Source organism: Budorcas taxicolor, chromosome 17, assembly GCF_023091745.1.
Source record: "Budorcas taxicolor isolate Tak-1 chromosome 17, Takin1.1, whole genome shotgun sequence".
Lineage (NCBI taxonomy): Eukaryota > Metazoa > Chordata > Mammalia > Artiodactyla > Bovidae > Budorcas > Budorcas taxicolor.
In genome coordinates this window covers 71,599,220-71,615,311 of record NC_068926.1, presented here as the reverse complement: position 1 = coordinate 71,615,311, position 16,092 = coordinate 71,599,220, and the positions used below count along the sequence as shown (strand labels likewise).

General features: G+C 54.9%; 1 protein-coding gene across 7 annotated transcripts in view; it reads left to right on the top strand.

The window, feature by feature from the left end:
• Positions 1-16,092, top strand: part of SPECC1L (sperm antigen with calponin homology and coiled-coil domains 1 like) — an 86,307-nt gene that overhangs the window by 55,502 nt on the left and 14,713 nt on the right. For all 7 annotated transcript variants that reach the window (XM_052654515.1, XM_052654513.1, XM_052654518.1 and 4 more), the window contains 3 exons: positions 1,962-2,045; positions 4,175-4,331; positions 6,732-6,834. In XM_052654515.1, coding sequence (XP_052510475.1) covers positions 1,962-2,045; positions 4,175-4,331; positions 6,732-6,834 — 344 coding nt within the window. The remainder of the gene's footprint in view (positions 1-1,961; positions 2,046-4,174; positions 4,332-6,731; positions 6,835-16,092) is intronic.

The window sequence follows — 16,092 nt, the reverse complement described above, 5'->3', positions numbered from 1 at the left end:
GGCGCCGCTGCTTCCCTGTGCCCCTCGCACGCGGTTGTGTCTCACACGTCCTACTTCCGCCGTAGACTCAGCTCCACGAGGGCAGGCTCCTGCCCGCTGCCCTCCTTGCTGCAACCGCACGTCGTGCCCAGTGGTTTCGTGTAGCGCACGGGTTACAGACGAGGTTGCCGAGGGCAGACCCGGTCACCGCAGCGTCTGCGGTCTCCTGCCTGCCTCCTCTGCCGTGGCGCGCTGGCAGTGCGCGTGTACTCTGACCCACGCGGCAGGGCGGAGGGGCTGTGCGCGGGCGCCGCCCTGGCCCGCGGGAAGGTGCCTCCTCAGAGTGTAAGTGCCAGCCTCTGCTGAGCTGAGACGACGTGGGTCCTTGGGCACGCATGCGCCGGCGGCAGCGGCGGGCGGGCTTCTGTGCGCTGCGCCCCCGTCGTGTGCCCGGGGGCCCTCGCCCTGCGCCCGTGTGCTTCTGATGCCTGGTCTCACCCTCGTCCCCTGGGAGATGAAGCCTCTGGGACAGGACCTGTCTTGTAGCTGTGAAGTGGGCGCTTGGGCTCCGTTTAAAATGCTGGCTCTTGTTTCCTGCGGCTTCCGCGCTCCCCCGGCTCTGCTGAGTCCATCTTTGTGCACGATGCACGCTTCTGTGAGGGCGCGTGCAGCCGCTCGGGGCTCAGGGTGTGTCGGTTCAGGACGAGGAAGGGGTGGTGGCTCTGGGCTGGGTGGGCCTGTCTTCACCCGCTGCCCTGCCTCCCCTCCAGGGCTCCGTGTGGGCATGGCCTCACGCGCGTGCCTTCCACACTCGGGAAGTGCAGGTCAGAGTGAGAGATGCTGTCCTGGAGAGACAGCTGACGCCCTGGTGGCTGAGAGGGAGAGTGTGAAGCGGGCGGTGCGCACGGGCTGTCTGTCAGTCGCTCTCTCCTTTCCCGTCCAAGTGTGTTGCACTCAGAAGAGGTGAGCAGTCTTCACTAGCCCCACCTGGCACGCGTCCCGGGCACATGCAGCACGTCCGGCCCTCCTGTGCCCGTCCTCCCAGCCTGACTGCAGTGGCGCCGGGCACGGAGGCGAGCTGGCCTGGGTCTGGGGCGCCCACTGTGGGAAGCAGGTGCCAGGGAGGGGGTGTTGGAGCTTGGCCCCAGGGTGGTGAGATGGCTGGGCCAGGGGCCAGGGGACCTGCTGCCCCAGGGCTGGGGACTCCAGAGTCCCCCGACCCCGCCTGGTATAGTGGAGGGGGGGACAGGTGAGGGGGGAGACTGCTTCTGTCCTCCCTGGGGTCCTTGCTGCCCCCAGACTGAAGTCCACACAGCGGCCAGGGAGGCTGTCGTCCTCCAGCCGCACCGCCCCCAGAGCCATCCCCCGAGGCCATCTCTGCTCTCCACCAGCCCCAGGCTCAGCGGCTGGGACTGTGGCCCCTGACCTTTGCGGTGTGTCCTGGGCTCAGTGCTGCTCCCCAGCCTGATATCCAGCAGCATAGCCGGCCAGACAGGGTCTCGTCAGAACGCTGCTGAAGGCTTCCGGCCGCCCCAAGTCGTGGTGGGTGGCCTCTCCCTCTGGCTTGATGACCCTGAATCGTCCTGTGCTCCCATGTGGTCCTGACTCGCCTCTGGCTGTGGGCTTGTGTGCCCCCGCCACACAGCCATGCACTGTGGGCTCACAGCAGGGTGTGGACCTAGTGCCTTTAGACCCTGATGCAGCAGAGGGTCTTGGGCTTCTGTTGAATTGCATCAGACAGAAGTAGCTCTCAGTGGTTTGGAAGCGTTTGTTTGCACTGAATGTCTCATCCCTGGAAATACAAGTGAATGAAATGGCCCTTGTCGGCAGGCGGTGTTTGTGTCGGGGACTCTGGGAGCTGTCGAGGGGCCTGGACGAGAAGGAGGGACAAGCCTCTGGGGCGAGAGGAGACCTTCCTGCTCCCTGTGCCCTTGAAGTTCGGGGTCAGGTCTCCTCACTGTGGCATTTTCCACCCGGTGCAGAGCATCTGCTGAGAACGTCTTCGACCAGCCGACCTGCTTCTCTGCCGAGAGTGCCTGCCATGGAGAGCACAAAGACCATCTCAGGTACTGCCCTTCGTCTGAGACGGCCTTTAGAGGTGCGTCTGGAAGGTCTGCTGATGGACTTGCGCTCCTTCTCTTTAGGCTTGTTTATCCTTACCTGCCTCTTCAATTGACTGTTTTTCACTCTGAATTTCCCCATTGTATCTTACAGATTTCATAGAAATCATATTTCATGGCCCTGATTTCAAAAATAAAAAGAGCTAGATAGTTCCGTTCACTTAACAAATGTGGGATCTGCCCAACCCAGTGATCAAACCCAGGTCTCCTGCACTGCAGGCTGATTCTTTACCAGCTGAGCCACCAGGGAAGCCCAAGAATACTGGCATGGGTAGCCTATCCCTTCTCCAGAGGATCTTCCCCACCCAGGACATCAACCGGGGTCTCCTGCGTTGCAGGCAGATTCTTCACCAGCTGAGCTACCAGGGAAGCCTGTAGTCGAAGGTCGGGATACTCACCGCAGGCTGTGCTGTGACTGTTCTGGAGGTTGTTTCCAAGCACACCAGAGATCCTCTGAAGCCGGGCGTCTGCAGTGTGATTGGCCGTGTGACGGTGCTGTGTCTGATGGGCACATGCTGGTTTCCTTGAGCTAACATTTCATTTTTGTCAGCGTCCTTATTATTTTCCTTTTGTGGCTTTTTTTTAACCCTCAATAGCTCAACTAGAAGTTGGACCAGCAAAGGAGAGGTTCCTTAACCCTGCCTCCTGTGGGCACCATCCCACGTGGATGTGAATTTCAGTTGGTACAGTTTTTGGATACCTTAGCTGAGTGGGAAGTCCAACCAAAGTCTCTCCTGCAAAGCCAAGGTCCAGAGCCTTTTCCTGTAACAGGGTTCTTCCCCTGCAAAGCCAAAGTCCAGAGCCTTTTCCTGTAACAGGTTCTTCCCATTCTTTCTTAGTCTGTTTCTTGTGCTTCATATAAAATTATGAAGGTTTCTCATCCAGTTTCCTAGCACAGCGCTCGAAAGAAACTGCAGATTTATACAGAGATTTGACAGTGGAAGAAAAAGGCAGAATGATTATAAAACTATGTCGGACGCTCAAGCGCATCCTTTTCCTAAGACCTTGTCGTAGAAAGCACGTCTCCTCCAGGCCTTGGAGCCCATCACTGAGCCGACGCAGAGGTGCAGGCCCTCCACCGCCAGGAGGTGCTAGCTGGCTATATGGGGGGGGGGGGGGGGGCGGGGTGACGGGTGCTGGCAGGCCTGCGTCCCAGCCAGCCCGGGCTGGTGCCGCAGTGCTCCCACACCAGCGCCTGCTGAGGAGGCCCGTCCAGGGTCAGGGCCTGGCCTCGTGTCTCACGGCTCACGTGCGCAACCCGGTGCTGTGAGCACCCGCTGGTCCCCTGCGCCTTGTGGACGGAAAGCCACCTCCCCTGGGGACCTGTTGTCAGGGGCTGCTTCTACCTCCAGTTCGCAGGGCTTTCTACGGCCAACACGGCGCGTGTGACTCGGTCGGACTCTCCACGTAGGACTTTTCTGACGCTCCTTACTTCTCGGTAGTTGACTGGACATGACGTCTTCTGCTGTTTCGTCTCACTGATTCGTTTTTCTGAACTTTGGCTTGACCCCCAATCATGCGAGGCCCCTGTCTTTCCTTTCCGTCGCCTCAGTGCTTTTGGCCAAGTTCAGGAGGGTTTTGTTGCTTGTAGTTGAGAGCAAGTGTTGCTTTGGCTGGGTCGTGTTTGTGACTGAACCAGGTTTGGTGGGACTCACTGTGGGCCAGGTGTGTGCTAGGATGCGGGCTTCTCTGCACACTTCAACAGCTGTCCCTTTTCTACGGTTTTTTTGAAGTGAAAAAATAAAATCCTTTCACATTATCAGTCAGATAAAGACAATGTTAGTTTTTCCCCCTGCGTAGCCCTTTCTGGCCTTCCCCTGTGGCTCAGAAGGTCAAGAGTCAGCCTGCAATGTGGGTAGGACCCGAGTCTGATCCCTGGATCAGGGAATGGCAGCCCGCTCCAGTATTCTTGCCTGGAGAACGCCAGGACCGAGGAGCCTGGTGGGCTGCAGTCCCTGGGGGGCACAGGGTCAGACACGACGGAGCGAGTAACACACGGCAGTTTCTGCTCTGTGGGGGACCTGCTGAATGAGAGTCTTGAGCTCAGTTTAAACTGCTTCTGCTCTGACCTGCAGTGTCCAGACGAAGCAGCGAGGAGATGAAGCGTGACGTATCCGCTCCTGAGGGTGCATCGCCCGCCGCCCTCATGGCCATGGGGGCCACCTCGCCGCAGCTGTCGCTCTCCTCCTCGCCCACAGCCTCCGTGACCCCCACCGCCCGGAGCCGCATCAGGTAGAGGGCGCGTCCTGCGGGGGCGCTGCCCCCGGGCCGTCCCGGGCCTTTTGAGAGTGGACGATCGGGCTGTGAAATAGTGGGATTCGAGCCCTGGTGTGTGTTCTCTCTTTGTGGGTTGAGTGTTTTCTGATCCACTCTTCTATGCCCAGAGTGGAGAAAGATGACAAAAAGTGCAAAAATAAAACAAAGTTACAGAGAGAATTACTTCCCCCAAGCAGTTGGTGTTATTTTTGTTTTTTTTTTGTGGGTTTTTCTCTCTTTTTTTTTTTCCAGTTTTGCTTTTTTAAAGTAGCAAACAGCTGAGTGCAAAAGTGAGCTCAGTGACGCTGGAACGCCGCCTGTGAGTGGAGAGCGAGGAGGCTGGAGGCGGGGGCCTCGGGCAGCTGAGGGCCGAGGGCGGGGAGCAGGGCGGGCGCTGGCAGGCCCCAAGGCTCAGTGCGTGCGCAGGCGGAACCCGAAGGGGGCGGCAGTGGTTTTGGACCTTTCCTGTTTATTGACCTACGGGTCTGAATAAAAGTGGACTGTCTGGGCTCTCAGACTCAGATTATACACTCAGGTTTAGCGCCCTGCCTCTCGGGGACCGGCCTCTTAGAGCGGCCCCGGGCGCAGCGAGCAGCGGCGGCACCCACCTCTCCGGCCGAGCGAGGCGAGCGCCATCCGCCTGGGCTGTGTCTAGCGCCCCAGGCGGGGGCGCGGCCTGTCCCTGGCCCTTGTGCGGGAAGCCGTGCGCCTGCCCGGGAGCGCTCCTGGCCCTGGCTTCCTTGCCCGGCAGCAGTGGCAGGAGACACGCCTCCCGCTCGGAGGCCCCATTCTGCAGCCCCCAGGGCCCGTGGGCTGCACTGTGCTTCGGTGCTGCTCTAGGCTGTCTCTCTAGCAGGACGAGTGGGAGCTAGACTCAGCCTCTCACGGTGGTTGTCAGTTTTGTTTTCCTCTTGGCTTGCTCTTTTGTTCTGTTCACATCTCACCTTTATCTTCGTTCTCGTTTCCTGTGTTCGGTGCTGTTGTGACAGACCTCTGAGCGCTTTCAGCTAGGACAGGAGTATGGTGAGCCAGCGCATGCGTGAAAGTGCTCTTTGAGACGGGGGTCTGACTGCAGGTTGGAATACTTTCGTAGTTTACTTTTGGTTCTAAAATAAACAAAGATTGGTGCTATGTCAACACACCTCTCACCTGGAAGAACTTCGCTCTTCGGGCATGTCTGATGGCCTGTCCTCCTCTGTAGGGTGAATACGAGCAGAAGGGTCCCGCGCCGCCTGTGACATCTGGGACACGGGCTGGCCTGTCGGATGTGCGGTTGTGGGGCTGGAATCTGCTTTCCTTGCACAGTCATTGCTGGAAATCAGACCAGCTGTGCAGAGGGCCCTGCTGGCCAGGGACGGCTTGTTCTGCAGAGCCCCGCTCTCCGCAGGCTTCTGCGTTCTGTCCTGCCCCTGGAGTGGTCCCTGGAAGGAGGGGTTGGTGCTGGGCTGGGTGGGTTCGGGTCTCCCTTGCTCCATTGCCACGCTGGCCACAGTCTCTTTAGATTCATTGTCGGATCTGGGGCAGGATGTTATTCTGCCCCCAAGCAGGTGGCAGTGCCCTGAAGTACCCCACATAGAATCTTTGGGGATGACTCCTGGGTGGTGGTTGAGCCCTCCCCCAGCTCCAGCGTGTGTCCGTCCCATAGGGCGCGATGATGTTCCCTGAGGGGCGGGCCGGTGTCGCCCGCCGCCCAGCGCCTGCACGTGGCCTGACATGGTCGAGCCTCGCAAGGGGGTGCCGAGTGAGTGAGCTTACAGAAGAACTCTATTTTTATGCAAGGGGAAATGCTGATTACTTCCAGTCAATAAAGAACGTGCAGCTCAGCAGTCAGGACTTGGAGACGCGCTGTGGGTGGTGTTGCCGCTTGCTGCTCTTTTGTCCTGTCTGCTTCCCCAGTTGTGTGCTCTCGGGAGGCAGGAGTGATCCTCCACCTGGGTCAACCCTGTCCTTTGTGATTGTAGTCAGTGCTTTAAAAAGAAGGTGAAGTGACCGAGGACATAGACGTTGCGTGAGATGAAACGTAACGGCAAGGAAGGCCGAGGCCCAAGGGGGAGGAGCCGTGCGGCCCTCACTCGCTGCCGGTGTGGCCGCTGCGCTCCGAGCGTCCCAGGCCGCGTCGCGCCGGCCCTGCGCACGGCGTCCCTGTGGGTGCCGGCAGGGCCTCCCTTCAGGTGGCTGAGCCCCGACAGCGGTGGGTCTGTGGGACCCGCAGAGGTTGGCAGGAGTCAGACGCGTGCAGATGCCTCTGGCCGCTGCCCGCCTCCCAGGAGCATTTGCTCTGTTGAGGCGCTCCGTTCTGTTCTGTTGGCTTTCTGGCTTGGAGGGGCGCTCTGATAAGGAACGCGAGCTGAAACGTCTCTTCTCTCCACTCCCCAGGGAAGAAAGGAGGGACCCTCTGTCCGCCTTGGCGAGAGAGTACGGGGGGTCCAAGAGGAACGCCTTGCTGAAGTGGTGTCAGAAGAAGACCGAGGGCTACCAGGTAACCGTGTCCTTCCGTCCAGGGGAGCCGCTGCCGGCGCGGACCGCTGAGCAGCGCGGGCCTTCCCGCCCGAAGCGGTGGACCGCCACGCTGCCCCCGTTCAGCTGCCATAGCATTTCTTACCTAAGTCCTGGTTGAGTGCTCTGTGGAGGCCTCACGGGACTAAGAGTGAAAATATATCTCTCTGTAAATGAAGCTGTTGCTTATCTCGCTTACGGTTTTCGCTGCGCTGAGCTGTGTCTCTGAGCATTTCCCCTTCCCCGTGCGGGCTCTGCGCCCAGGTCAGCTCTCAGCCGGGCTCTTCTGCAGCCTGCCCCCCGGCCCTCTGTCAGCCTCTGTCTGGTGTTATTAGCCTGTCTGTAGAAGCTGAAGCATGACTGGTTTGTGATGCATTAGTTTCAGGCGGGCAGCAGAGTGACCCTGGGGCCCGTGCAGCTCTTCTGCATCACAGGCCCCTACCCGGTGCTGCGCGTGGCTCCCCTCGCTGGGCAGCAGGGTGTTGCTGTCCCTCTGGCTTATACACAGTGGCTTGCGTCTGCTGATCCCACGCTCCGGTTACACCCTCCACCACTGTCCTCTCTGCTGACCATACGTTTGTTTTCTACATCTGTTAGTCTGCTTCTGTTTCATAAATAAGCTCATTTGTACCATTTTTTTAGATTCCACCCATAGTGATAGCACATATGTGTCTTTCGCTGGCTTTCTTCACTTAATACGACAATCTCTGTGTCCGCCCACATTGCTACAAATGACATCATTTCATTCTTTTCTGTGGCTGAGTAGTAGCCCGTCATGTGTTCATACCCTGCGTCTTCATGCACTCACCTGTCCATGGGCGTTGAGGTTTCTTCCGAGACATTATGCTGAACTCAGGAGTACAAATCTTAGCTGATTCCCCTTATATGAAGTCCCTAAAACAGATTCATGGTGACTGAAAGTAGAGTGGTGGTTGCCAGGGGCCTGGTGTCACAGCAGTCATCGTTTAGAGAGCAGAGTTGCCGTCATGCGTGAAGAACGTTCTAGAAACGGAGGCTGGTGATGGTTGTACAGCAGTGTGAATGAATGTACTCGACGGCACTGGACTGTCCACTTAGAAAACAGTCGTTCAGCAGAAGAAGCAGAGCGGTGAATGACTGGGGTACAGCCTGACAGGAAAGCCTAGCCACGGACACGGGACCCAGACCACATTCAGCACTCATAAACTGTGTGCTGATCAGGCGGTGAGCTGTCTCGCACAAACTGCCCATCAGCAGCAAAATGCACACTCTTCTAGGGGCCCGTGTGCTGAGCAATAAAGCCAATGTCGGTAAGTTTTAAAGCGTTGAGAGTGTACAGAGTGCCTTTTCTGATCACAGCTGGATGAAGTTAGAAGCTAATAGCGGAAGAAATATTCACGACAGGACGTAGCAAAACTGTGGGAGGCGCTGAAAAGGAGCTCCTAGGGGATTCCTAGCTGTGAACACCAACCTTGAGAAGGAAAATCTCGAATCAGTGGTCTAACCTTCTACCTGAAGAAAGTAGAAAAGGAAGAACAGACTCAGCCTAAAGCAGAGGAAGGGAATAAAAAGATTAGGGCAGAAACAAATCGAATCAGCAGAGGAGATAATCAGTCGCTTCTTTGACAAGATCAGCACATATACAGACCTTTGCCTAGACTGACAAAGAAAAAGAGGAGGCTGAAATTGCTAGAATCTGGAATAATAACAAGGGCTTTACTAAATGGCCTTATAGAAATGAAGAGGATTAAAGGGAGTACTGTGAGCAGCGCACCAGCGAATTCCTGAGCCTCGATGACTCTGAGTCCTTGCAATATACAAGCTATAAAAAGCCGGCTCAAGAAGAAAGAAACCCCGAACAGACCTATCGCAACTGAAGAAACAGAATTAGTAATGAAACAGTTTCAACAAAGAAAAGCCCAGGGCCATAGGGCTTCCCTGGTAAATTTTACCAAACATCTACAAAGAATTAACAGCCGACTTTGTCAGACTCTTCCAAAAACAGAATGGAGAACATGTTCTCCTTCATTCTGTGAGGCCAGTATTACCGTGATTAACAAAGCCAGAAAAAGACATCACAAGTAATGAAAATTGGAGACCAATATTTCTTATGCAGAAATCCTTAATGAAATACTGACGGAATCCAGCAGCAGATAGCAGGACTTGTGAGCCGTGACTGAGCTTGATTTATCCCAGGAGTGCAAAGCTGGCCCAACACAGGAAAAGTAAAAGGAAAACACCCTGTCATGGAATAAAAGGGAAAACCCATTCATGATGAACACACCAAGCCTGTTCTAGAAGGGTGCTGCCTCCAGCTGCCCAAGGGAGACACCGTTGAATACACACACTCGCCTGCTGGTGAGCCTGAGCAGGAAGGGTGCCTCCTCACCGTCTCAACTCGAGGTTCACTGCAGGGTGTGAGGAAGGGAGAAAAGGCATTGGAAAGGAAGAGGCAAACCTGTGTGTGTGCAAGGGACCTGAAGGCCACGTAGCAGACCGCTAGGGTTCACAGAAACGCTGGTGGAGCCAGGGAACAGATTCCGCAGACAGAGGGTACACTTCAGTCGCTCAGCCGTGTCTGACTCTGTGACCCCATGGACTGCAGCACACCAGGCCTCCCTGTCCATCACCAACTCCCGCAGTTCACTCAAACTCAAGTCTGTTGAGTCGGTGATGCCATGCAAGCGTCTCATCCTCTGCCATCCCCTTCTCCTCCCGCCTTCAATCTTCCCCAGCGTCAGGGTCTTTTCAAATGAGTCGGTTCTTCACATCAGGTGGTCAGAGTATTGGAGTTTCAGCTTCAGCATCAGTCCTTCCAGTGAATGTTGAAGACTGATTTCCTTTAGGAATGACCGGTTTGACGACCTTGCAGTCGTGTAAAAATTATCTGCGTTTCTCTATACTAGCAGTGAAAACTGAAAATGAACTTCAGAATTTCCATTTATAGTAGCATAATGTTGCTGCTGCTGCTAAGTCGCTTCAGTCGTGTCCGACCCCAGAGACGGCAGCCCACCAGGCTCCCCTGTCCCTGGGATTCTCCAGGCAAGAACACTGGAGTGGGTTGCCATTTCCTTCTCCAATGCGTGAAAGTGAAAGTGAAGTTGCTCAGTCGTGTCCGACCCTCAGCAACCCCATGGACTGCCGCCTTCCGGGCTCCTCCGTCCACGGGATTTTCCAGGCGAGAGCGCTGGCGTGGGGTGCCTCTGCCTTCTCCGAGAGCAGCATCATGAGGAGTAACATCCAGGGGAGCCCCGAGCAGTCCGGTGGCTGAGGCTCTGCACTCCCGCTGCACGGGACACAGGTTTGGTCACTGGCCAGGGAGCTAAGGTCCCACATGCCTCTGGAGAAGAACGTGGCTCAGAAGGCCACACACGCCCCGGTGTGCGCCGCAGCGCTGTGTACAGTTGCCGAGACATGGAGGCAGCCTAGACGCCCGTCAGCAGACGAGCGGGTGAGGAGGGGGCAGCGTGTGTGCGCAGCGGCGTTACCCAGCCATTAAACCAGTGAAGTGATGCCATTTGTGGCGACTTGGATGGGCCTGGGGATTATCATGCTTAGTAAGCCAGGAAAAGACGAATGTGGCATCGCTTATGTGCGGAATCTCACACAGTGACACAGTGAGCTCGCTACAAGACAGGGACGGACTCACAGACTCAGAGAAGGCGCTGCTGGCCACCAGGGGGCCGGGGGTCTGGGGCAGCACACACCAGCGTTCACAGCAGACAAGCAACAGAGCCCGCCTTCCCGTGCAGCAGACTCTGCGCAACACTGGCCATCCGGATGGAAAAGAGTTTGAGAAAGAATGTGTACACCTGTGTGTGTGTAATTGAATCACTTTGCTGTACACCTGAAATTAACATATATGAAGTAAAACTCTTAAAAACCAGTATAACACTTACAAGTAAATTAGCCAAGGGGGCACGAGGTTTGTTTGCTGGAAACGGCAGAGCACTGGGAAGGAAACTGAAACCTAAGCAAATGGCGAGATCCTTTCTTCGATGGATTGCGAGATGTGCTCCGTGAAACGACACGGGTGAACCTTGGAACCATCGTGCTAAGCGAGAGAGAAGGCAATCCTGCACCCTGGCAGCGGGCCGGGCCGCGGGAGCGCCAGCACCCCGGCTCCCAGCTGAATCTCGGACCAAGACCTTGAGCATGAGTCCGCATTGCCCAGCCTCTTATGTTTTTTCCTTTATGTCGATTTTTATCGAGCTGTACTTCCCGGGAGATGCACTTCACCCACTTACAGTTGTGCCTTGCGTGTGCGCAGAGCTGTGCGCCCATCACTGCAGTCGCTTTCACAGCATTTCCGTCAGGCTGAACGGAGGTCTCGAGCCCGTCGGCAGCCACTCCCCACTTGGCGTGGGCCCCAGCGGGTCTGCCTGCTGCCTCTGTTGGCGTGCCCCGGGTGGGTCGTGGCGCTGCAGCTGGGCAGCGCATGGGCGTCTGTGGCTGCCGCTCTCCTCGGGGCCACGCTTCCGCGGTTCGCCCGTGGCGTGTGAGCCTCCGTGGGCCACTCCTGCGGCCGCACTGCGGTCGTCCCATCCATCTCCTGCTGATCGCGTTTGGTGGTTGTGGGCGTTAACATATGACGCTGAGGCTTTGCGTGGACATGAGTGATTTTCTCATCCTCCTGTCCAGCTTCTTCGCTGCCGAAACGGTTTGAAGTCTCCATCTGGGTATTTCTCTGTCAGCTGCTTCCCCTCTGCCATTTGGTTAAAGCCCCAAATCCTTCGTGTGGAGAGCAAGGCCTCTGGTGGTTGACCTGGCCTCTGTGTAGTCTGGTCGGCTCCTCCACCGCCTCACCTCAGCCCCTGAACCCCCACCCTCTCACTGCGCCCCCTCCATCTGGGGAGCATCCACCCCTGCTGCTTCAAAGGCAGCATCTGTGCGACCTTGCTTCTGCCCTGCCCCGCCCCACGAGGGGTCATCCCTGTGGGGGCCCACCCCCAGCACCCCTGGAGCTCATGCTTCCTTGTCTCATTCATCCAGTCCAGGCTGGGCGCTTCTCTGCATTTCAGGGCATGTTTGGGGGGGCTCTCTGTATCTATAGTTCGTTTTCCCCAGTTAACAGAACCCTGCCTGCCAAGTCCTGAGGGCACTGAAGTGCCAGTGTGTGTGGCTTCTTTTCTAGACTCTGAGCTCCTTAGAAGGGCCTGTCTGTGCCTCCCAGCGTCCAGCGGAAGGCCCTGCACACGGCAGAGCTCAGTGGCTGTCTGAACTATATCGAATGTCGTGGGAGACGTTGGAGGTTCATTTTTAGAATAGCAGTCCTCAAGCTTGCCTGTAAAATCCTGTGAAGCCTATGGGGAAAGCGCAGATTCCTGAGAACCAACCCTCAACATCTGTAATTCGAGAGGCGCTTAGTGAGACTCTGGACTCTGCATTCCTATAGGCATTGCGCTTGATCCGTAGACCATGTGGTGATGGTCACACATAGACTAGTGATAAAGACCTTGGACTTGAGGGTCAGGTAAAGTTTGCCTGTCAGCTCTGCCTGTTACTGTGTGACCTTCTACAAATTACTTAGCCTCTCTGGGCCTCCCTTTTCCTCCTAAACTCCATTCCCTTAAAATGGAGGCTTAAGTGAGGAAGTGTACACATTCTAGCATTTGCTACATGTTTAATAGATTTAAAGTATTATTTTTCTGTTACTTTGTGTCATCTTGTAACATGAGCTTTAAATTTTTCTAGACCATTACATAAATGGACTAATTTGAAATAATTAGAAAGTACCTCCCCCTAGATTATGGAACTTTGCCATATATCAAGTTGTTTAAAATTTTAAGTAACCAAGTTGATTGAGATCATTCAAGCATTAAATCAGTGACTTGACTAATGGCTCTTGCTTCCTTCCCACTTAAATTCTCTGATTCTGTGATTTTAAGGTACATTGCCTTAGGTTAAAAAAAAAAGCAAATCACTGTTAAAATCCTCCATTAGTAATTTTTTTTTTCATTTCCTGCGTACTTAAAATGCAAGAGGAAATACAGTGCAAAGCAAAATGGGTCACTGTACATAAAGTGAAGCCCTTTTCTACGCTGGACAGTCTGTGCTGCAGACGTGTCTCCCCTCGCTTCCTATGCAGACTTCTGCAACGGTGGCTACATACGGCTTCTCTCTGTCTGGCTTTCGTTTCCTGTGAAACTAACATCTGTTTCGCTGTGTAAAAATAAGGTAGGATGCTGGTTTTGTTTTCAAGGCCTGTGAGTTAAAATTGGGTAGAATTTTGTATCATAATCCTTTTAAGCTGAGAGATGGATCTGATAGAGCTCCTAATTTGTCGAGAGCCATGTCGGACGTGCCAGAGCCCTCTCTTTATCTGACCGTAGGTACTGATGAGCGTCCGCTCCCTGACGCCCGCCGCGTGAGACCCACCCTGCGGTGGCCGGGTCCCGCAGCCGGCAGCAGCAGGGCTGATACGTGACCGGCAGCACGCGCTCCCCCTCAGGTCCCGACTGGCCTGTGAGCGGGCCTGCTGCCCGTCATGGGCACTGGCCAGTCAGCTGGGGCAGCCTCCCCAGCCGACACTTAGCTCGCCTTCCGCTCACCCTCCTGAGAGGCGTCCTGCAGTGACCGTGCTCATCGCTGTAATTTCATTAACTGTCCATTACACTGCAAGCCCTTGTGAGTTTGCCTTTTATCTAACACATTTTCCTCTGTTAAACTGCACCTGCCACCAGCTGTTCACTGACGTTTTTAAATATGGGAATATCAGCGGGGGGGGCTTGCTGTCACGTTTGCAGACGAGGGCCTGAGCCCCCCACCCCCACCCCCAGGGACTGGGATAAATGACTCCCTGAAGGTGCTTCTGAACCATTGCGCTACAGGTTCTTTTCTTTTTTTCTTCTAGTCAGCACCTCAGCTTGTAGACAATTGTGTTTTAAAGCTAATTTAAGTCCACAGTTAATTCCTTAGTGCTCACAGAGGGAGGCGGTTACCCCCCACCCTCCACCATCGCCCGGGCGCTCGGCTGCTTGGAGTCGCCGGGCCCAGGGCTCTGTGTCTCTTTAGGGACTGGGTGTGAGCTGACCGCAGCAGAGGAGCCGGGCGCCGGGGACAGCGCGCCCTCTCAGTGTGCCCCGCTTCGGCCTAAAGTTCACGCTTAACAGCTTCTCTCGCACCATTGTCGTCTCGCTCTTGGAACACCTAATTGAACAGAAAGAAGGAGCGGCTAAAGGGCAATTTAAGAGAGCTTTACTTTGAAATCTCATTGTTTTCTGATAAAATGCCAGGCCTGGAGATGGATTAGTTAATCCAGAGGATAATGAAATCACTTAATCTACTACAGAATAGTTTTAATAAATGAGCAGAAGCTTTTAGTTCTGCCCGAGGTAATTTAATCTCAAACAGTAAGGATACACAGTTTTACTGAAGGATTTGCTCATTAGCACTTGGACCGAAGAAGGAAAGACACTGTGTTTCTGAGTGGAGGTTAGCGGAATCAGAATTGATGGGCTTGAATGGTTTAACAGGGATGTGTGCTATGCTTTACTTGCCTTCTAGCAGGATTTCCCAATATAAAATTAAGTTATCAGATACATACTAAGCCCTGTGCCAAGTCGTGTGCTGGGCATTGAAACAGGAATCAAGAAGTAGAAAGGCAATCCCTGTCTCAGGAAGCTTGTGAGCTACAAGTCAGTAATTAAAGTTCTGTGTGGACTTCTGTGTGTTACTGACAGATTCTCAGATCAGACTCTGCTAAGAACTTCTATTCTGTGCAAAAGGCAAATGTTATTTAACATAAAATACAAATGAGTGCTAGTTCCCAAGCACTGAAGCGTTTTCCAGAGAGCTCTGTGTCGATTTCTAACTTAATTGCATTGTGGTCAGAGAACGCACTCTCTGTAACTTGAGTCGCTCTCAGATTTTTCGAGACTCATTTTGTGGCCCAGGACATGGTGTGTAGTTTTTAAAGCTGTTGCGCTGCTGTCGGAGGCCAGTTAGAGCCGGTGGTTGAGTGCCATCCGCGTCCTCTGGCTTTGTCAGCTGCTGAGTGAGGGGCGGCGAATCTCCGCTCGAGCTTGCGGGCTTTCCGTGTCTCCATGCAGGGCTGAGGGTGTTTGCTCTGTGTGTGCTGAAACCGTTACTTGGTACATAGATGTCGAGGATGGAGGAACTCCCCTCTGTCATGAAGCGACCTTCATCCCTGCCGCCCCTCTCTGCCCTGAAGTCCTCTCTGGCCGACAGCCCCAGCCCGGCTCTCTTTGGACTGCAGTTAGTTCGGCGTATGTCTTTCTAGGGTGTTTCTGATAGGGAGCGCAGAACCAAGTGTTGCCATGTCACTATTTTAAGTTATTTTCCTAACAGTTGCTCTAGAGATTACAAAATACATCTTGCCACCGCTTACCTAAGGTTTTTCTGACTCCACTTGGTAAACTGTTGCAGGCTTGCTGCAGTGCGGCCCCGTCCCCTTTCTTTGTCCTCGTTGTCCTGGGCGTTAGATTCGTGTTGTCCACCCAGCCGTGTGGCGCTGCAGTGAGCTCCTGTGTGCAGCGGCGCTATTTTAGGAAGCCTGAGAGAAGCGAGTAATGAGGGCGACTTCTGGCGGGGCGGCTGTCTGCTTTCTGCTCTTCCCTGACATTTTAGCCCCTTTTCCTGAGTAATAGTCTTAAGTTATTTCCTTAATTTACTTCCTGGAGATCAGTCAGCTCTCCAGAGCCCTGAAGTGGTTATTTTTGACCAGTTTGTGTTCAGTCCCATGTTGTTTTTCAGGAGAGGGTTTGTCGGCCCCTGCCTCACCACAGGGAAGGTCTCCCAGCGTGCTTCCTTTTGGGTTCTTCTTTATTCCCAACTGTTTTTCACTAAGAAGTAGCAGACTCTCCCAGAATTGTATGTCCCTGTGGATTGAGGACAGTCAGCAGAGTGAGAGCGAATGGACAGATAAAAATAGCCAGGCCTTCCTGACTCCCTTTGAAGCAGTGTACAACCATTAGGCAGAGTAGGAAAAGGAAGTTCCTTCACGGCTGCGTGCGTTCACTTGGAGCAAGCTGGCGTCGGCCCGCACAGCCCCCAGGCCCTGTTCGTGCCCCCCTGGTTCTGTACAGAGACACCCGCTCCAGGCTCTATTCCACAGCCGGGAGCTGCAAAGACAGCTCTCCTGCTCCAGGCTGGCCCCAGAGGCCCAGGTTCCCTGTGGTGTGTGTTGGTCACCCCATGCTGGGGGCCGATGGGGGAGGGGAGTGGGGGGGCCAGGGAGGGAGAGGCGCGCCCGTTCCCACGCCTGTCCTTGTTCTGTGGGAGGCCCTGGGTCCCTGGGAGA